The 6,087-nt window shown below is 49.1% G+C and overlaps 2 protein-coding genes across 2 annotated transcripts; one reads left to right on the forward strand and one right to left on the reverse strand.

The window, feature by feature from the left end:
* Positions 1-3,000: 3,000 nt before the first annotated feature.
* On the forward strand, positions 3,001-4,017 carry CGCA056_v009044 (uncharacterized protein; the record flags this gene model as incomplete). Its single annotated transcript, XM_037324291.1, has 4 exons — positions 3,001-3,014; positions 3,279-3,609; positions 3,669-3,827; positions 3,886-4,017. 4 exons carry the CDS (start codon positions 3,001-3,003, stop codon positions 4,015-4,017), a joined length of 636 nt encoding a protein of 211 aa, XP_037176763.1.
* Positions 4,018-4,734: 717 nt separating this feature from the next.
* Positions 4,735-5,259, reverse strand: CGCA056_v009045 (Lactose permease; the record flags this gene model as incomplete). Its single annotated transcript, XM_037324292.1, has 1 exon — positions 4,735-5,259. The coding sequence occupies one exon, from the start codon at positions 5,257-5,259 to the stop codon at positions 4,735-4,737; it is 525 nt and encodes a 174-aa protein (XP_037176764.1).
* Between the last annotated feature and the right edge of the window lie 828 nt (positions 5,260-6,087).

Consider the following 6,087-nt stretch of genomic DNA (forward strand, 5'->3'; position numbering starts at 1 on the left):
ATTTCAATGTTCCAGGGAACTCCTGCTCATGTGGGATGATGATCATGAAACCCTGAGCAAACATACTATGTATATATGAATCAGTTTCTTGACTTTACTGGGGCTGACCCTTGATCTAACTTTGTTCACCCGGAAATGGTAGTCACGTAGAATATGTCTGAGTCTCGTTGCTTAGGCAGTTATGTATATAACCTCGGCCGGCTAGGGATCGCTTGACATATGTCCAGAGTTCAGCTTTCTTCTGCATACTGAAGGTTATCGTGAAAGCTGTCTCTAAGTGTGAAAGAACAAGTGCAGTACTCTCTCCCCTGCTGAAAACTCCTAGGCTCTAACAGCGTTATTGAGTTAGGGTTACGTTGAGTATGTTCAGTGTCTTCAAATAATATCGAAGGACACCATCTCCCGTCGAATCAGCCCACCTTCAGTTCGATGCCCCCTCACTATGAAACGATCTTACCGCCATGATATTAACCAAAACAGATGGGCTAAGGGGCTGACATGGGCTACACCCCAGCAACGGCACCATGTAATCAAATGCAATTCCGTCGATCATAGCAAAATTCAAAACCCCTCAGAAAATAGACCTGCTCTCTTTGCTTTCAACGTATCCGCTGCTCTTGGCTCGAACAACTTTGAGACTCGTTTGTCGTTCAATAGGCTTCTTCAAATTGCCGAAACTAGCGAACGGCAATGCCTCATCAGCATCACATGTTGTTCTCAATACCGAGGTCAGCAGTCATTTCGGCACATGAAAGGTTTAGGAGTTGTTATGAGAAGCTCTCACTAATCGTTTAAGAAACATATAAAGTATCTGTCTTCACCATCATCATCTTACTTGGGTTTGTATCATCCGTCCGTCGCCGCACATCCTACATCACTTGAGCTTTACTATCAAATAAACCAGGATTAAGAAATTATATCCGTCATCATGCAGTCAGCCATCATTATCCTCAGCCTCGCTGTCTTGGCTGCTGGCGCTCCCAAATCTGTAAGCGAATCTTCAACTCTGTTTGCCTTAGTGGAGAGAGAGCCTTCTGGCATAGTTTCTTACTTTGCTTCCAAGGGTAATGGGATTGTTGTCCGATCTCTTGATGACCTTGCTCATGTCGGCCACGGCGAAGTCGTGAGGGTAAGTCATCCTACCTATACACCGCAGAAAAAAACGAGGTTCCCCTACTGATCGTTCAATTCTACATACAGCTCAAGCGTGTCAAGCGTTGCGAGTTTGCTGCTGCTGCTCCTGAGAATGCAATTGTTAATAAGAGAGGTAACACCTCCACTGATTGCGAGGATGTTCCTACGTTTATTACCAACTGGTAATTCGTAGTACAGTTTAGAAGAAACATCAAATTTGGATGGGAATATGGTATTTAGTTCATAGTCTGTAAGATTCAACATCTTGCTGACCTTCTTGATTAAATAAAGTTTCGGTTTCCTCGTACAACTAATATGACTTTCCCCTGGAGCAGTGGAAGAATCAAGTCTGAAGTGGGGCTGGTCAGCTGATCTCTGCCACAGAAGCTGTAAATTTCACATCAAGCGGCACCTACTCTGCTTTAATTGCCTCGGCTTGTTTTTCAAAAGCATGGTGTGAATGTTTCTGGCTTGAGTCAGCCTCACTAAGCGTCTGCCCAAGTCAAATAGATATTACCAAATGGCGACATAATTCGTAGTGTCTGGAAGTATCCCAGTCACCAACAGCTATGGACTTCTTTTACCGCATTTGGGTCTCGTAGATATAGCTTCTTTCAAAAGACAAATAAAGCAATGAATGAAATCAAGTGTATAGTCTGGAGCAGGCTCCTGACGCGCAGGCGCGTGCGCTGAAGCGAAAGGAGCAATCTCTCTTCCGTATGGAATTTTCTGCTAGCGTGCGAATCCGTGGCCTGAAGTACCCCTTAAGCCATGGAATCGGTGGAGTAGAGGCTAAGAATACTATCCAGGTATCAGCTAAAGTAACGCAGCAGCAGGCAGGCGCGAGCAGCAGCGGCTGCGACGACCCGGCCCTCGGGCTTTCGCCGCGGCAGTCTTCCGTACAACTTCAGTAATTTTATGAGAGTACCCGCAGATCAGAGAAGAGGATGACTTGGAGGATGTGAGTTGGTCTCACGGAGTCTCAAACTTGTCTTTAACTTGGCACTGTTGACTCAAGTTATTTCAGCTTGGGCTCATTGGAAGTGAAGCAATTGTAAGGTCTGACCTTACGGTAGGGTCAATTCAACCTCGTGGTAATGCGTCAAATCACAAGCACTGATGGTATAAAGCTACCGCATTCCATTCCGGGGGGAAGATTTACATCGGGCGATGCTTTGCAATCCGAGACAGCTTGTTCTTTCTGTACCTCGAGCGACAGTTTCGCATGTGGATGTATACTCTACCTTGCCCTCGTCGCTATCATCGTCGCTATGGTCGTCGTCGTCGTCGTCGTCGTCGCTACTATCGTCGTCTTCAATAGGAGTGGCCAAGTTCGTAGAACACATGATCGCGTAGACACACACAGATTAGGTGGTCTCTTCGGAAAATATGTTTCCTTGGGCGCAAGTCCATGCTGCAGCAGGAGCCGTAATATTTATCTTCCCTTGCCGGCGGTGTTCGGGCTGGCCCTCAACAAGGGTTCTCCCAACATATTGCAGATCGTGCCAAGCTGACGTCTCCGTGTCTGTAATCCCAGGTAGGAGGTCGTGATCTAACACGACGAGACCTCACTAGCGAAGAGGTGCCAATTGGTATTGGTCGAAGAGGGAGAAGAGGGACTTGACGCAAGTGAGGTGCAGAGCATCCCAGCCGGCGAGATTGTCGCAAACAAGCTTGATCGTCTCCCGCGGGGTTCGAAGTAGGCTGGGCATGAAAATATTAAAGTGCTGCCTACCGTCGCCATCACTGTCGTACTTGCTGTCGCCGGTATAACTGCCGCTTCCCTTTGTCTTAGAAACCGAGACTCGTTTCTGCTCTTGTCACCTCCGCCTCTTGAGTGCTGATTTCAGCCCATGAAATCCCGACATGCGTATCTTTGGGTACGTACTTCAGTGGGGAGCACAGACCATTGATCAGGAATAGTGAGCCAATACTCCCGGTACGTGCGTCTCTCCCGTTTCCGGGCCTTCGTGTGTCACAGCTGCAACCCCCACAACCCCCTCAACCACGCACATCCATTGCAACGACAGTTGAGTCACAACAACAACAACAACAACAACAACAGCAACACGTGAACGCATCATCACCACACCACAAGTGGCCGACGCCACGACCCCTCCGCAAGCCGAGGAACGGCTGACTAGCTTTGCAGACACATGGCGCTTCCCCGAGTTCGAGAAGCTCGACTCGGACCAGGACGTCGCCGGCACTCCCTTCTACGATGAATCCGGCGACCGCTGGTGTCTGCTCGCTGAGATCACCGACTTCTCCCTTATGCTTCGCGTCCGCCTCGTTGCCCGCGACCGCGAGGGTGAGAGTCTCGTCATCGCTTTCTACCCGGACAACGATGCCACTGAGGTCTTGGATACAACCAAGCTCAAGGTTGGCCACACCATTGCCCTACTCTATCCCCACCAGCATTACTTCCTCGACGGAACACAAGTCGTTCGCGTCGAGGACGTCAGTACCTGTCGCGTGAGTCTACTCTGCAGTTTTTGCTTTGGTCGATCTCATGAATTACTAATGCCGTGCAGGTCTTCCCCGTCAAGCTGGCCGAACTATTCCGCATCAATTCGGATCTTTGCGCGTACACTGGACCCACTGGCACACTCAAGAAGTGCCATTCCTGTGGAAAGGAAGATCCAAGTGTCGTCAAATGCGGCCGATGCGGACTGTACTACTATTGCAATAAGGTGAGCGTGCATGCCTTCTTCTTGCGTAAGTCGCCGGGATTGACACCATCGGACACAGGATTGCCAGACGCTTGGATGGAATCAAAAGGGGCACAAGGAGGCTTGTCGTGTGCTCAAGGACCCAGTCTTGAGAGCTCTGTTCAAGATTACTGTTGGTGAAGGCGAGCACCGGTTCCAATTTCCGAGATGAATAAGTGATGAATCGTTCACGGCGGCGGAGGGGCAATCACAGCCGGCATATCTTGTGAGGCGTCCTAGGGGCGGGAACGCAATGAGTTCTGTGCCGAGGACCAGAAATTCACCGGAGGTTCTGAGTTGGCTCCAAACATCGGATTCAGAAAGCGCGGAATATCTGCAAGACAACGAATGCGATGAAATCATCCAAACACTCTGATGCAGTAGACGGAGGATTGACAAGCCATTTATGATGCTCCCTGCCAACCGACATTAATCCTTTCTCCATAAACCTTGTCTTGAATACCCTGGCACGACCCCTGATGGCACGCATAGGTGGCGGTTAAAAGCTCAGATCAGAGATCAATGATGAATTTGCAAGTGAAACTTCAAGTCCATATGGAGCATCAGCCTCTGTGAACCTATACAACGACTTCATTGGCTCTGATGTTCATTTTATCTGGACGCATGACACGTGGTATGAACCAGCTACCGATGCGCATCTCTACACCGGACTTATCGTCACTCCCAGGCTGCAATTTTCATCACACAACACCCAGCCGCGAAACCATGTACAGTTGATGCTCCCGTTCGTGACTTCCTAACATAGTTTTGTCGCAGAACTAAATCTACTTCTCAAATATGCTAGAAACCTCTTCGATAGTTTGCCCCTTCGTCTCAGGGAACATGAAATAAGTAAACCCGACTTCAAATACCAGAATCGCAATGTAGGCTAGATAGTACCTCCAACCCAGGTTTTGCAGGGCCACCGGGTTGGCATATTGCCCAGCGGCACTAAAGGCGTACATGAGAAAGTAGTGCAGCGCCATGGCTTTCGCTCGCAGATGATAGGGGCATATCTCCGCAATGTACATCGAAGAGGTGTGTATCCGACATCCGACCCAAATTGGAATAAAAACACCATCGCGACGAGAGCTTTACTTGCCGCTGACTGCCCTTCTCTGGTAAATTGTTCTGTGGCTACAGTAAACCCTATCATGGCTAAAAGCATGATTACGCTCGAAGATATGAATAGGATACGGCGGCCGAGTTTTTTAACTAGGCTTGCAGCGGCAAGTGCGACACAGAGATTAAAAATTTGTAATCCGCCATTGATTCCGGCCTGCTGTGCTGGTTCGGTGATGCCGACTTGTTTCAGCGCCACGGAGAGGTAGAATGTGATGATGCCGCCCCCGCTCCATGACCCAAAAATGGTGGAGAACACAACTGTCGGCGATTTACAGGCCCTCGAAACCATGAGATCCAAGTTGTCTCCTGGGTCCGTTGGTCTAGCTCAATGGCTTGACATATTTCTGCAAACTGAACGGTCACCACCTCGTCATCCATTCTGCCGTTCGCATGGAAGTGAGCGAGAATATCTTTGGCTTCAGTATGGCGGCCACGAGAGACAAGCCATCTCGGAGACTCTGGTACAAGAAACAAAAGCGGTAGTTGGAGGGCTGGTGGGAGAAGTTGTAGCATTGTTGGAATGCGCCAGCTCCATTGTGATGAGATGTGCAGGCTTCCGAAAGAGACCCAGGCTACAACTAAGTGGGATGAGCAAAGTGTCAAAGCGCTAGACCTTTTCAACTTACCAACAGATCCAACGAAGAATAGGGATGCATACCCGCCTACCAGAAAGCTTCTTTGCCGCGGATGGGCCAGTTCTGTGAGCAGGACGGGACAGCTGGCGATCACGAACATGGAGCCTATGCCCAGCTGGGTACTTCGGTAAGCAGGTTTGCGATGACGTATCTTCATGAGATTACTTACTATGAACCGAGTTAGCACGTAAAGTCGAGCGTTGTAACAGAAGACTTGGCCAAGTACTGTGACACTGATGTCAGTCGCTTGTGTCCCGCGGAATGAAGATATTACGAAAGATGTCAAAGCCTTACCAGCTCCAATGATAATCATATCTCCAATCATAATCACTAACTTTCTACCCATGGTGTCTGCTATCCAGCTCGAGACAGGAAAGGCAGTCATTGCTCCAAAAGAGTATCCAGCGCCCATCAGCCCGATGAGAGTGCTGTCTCTCGGGTTAAGGCCGAGATCTGGGTGCTTAATGTCAACGTCTGCCAGT

The sequence above is a fragment of the Colletotrichum aenigma genome, assembly GCF_013390185.1.
Source record: "Colletotrichum aenigma strain Cg56 chromosome Unknown KSG_Cg56_contig06, whole genome shotgun sequence".
NCBI lineage: Eukaryota > Fungi > Ascomycota > Sordariomycetes > Glomerellales > Glomerellaceae > Colletotrichum > Colletotrichum aenigma.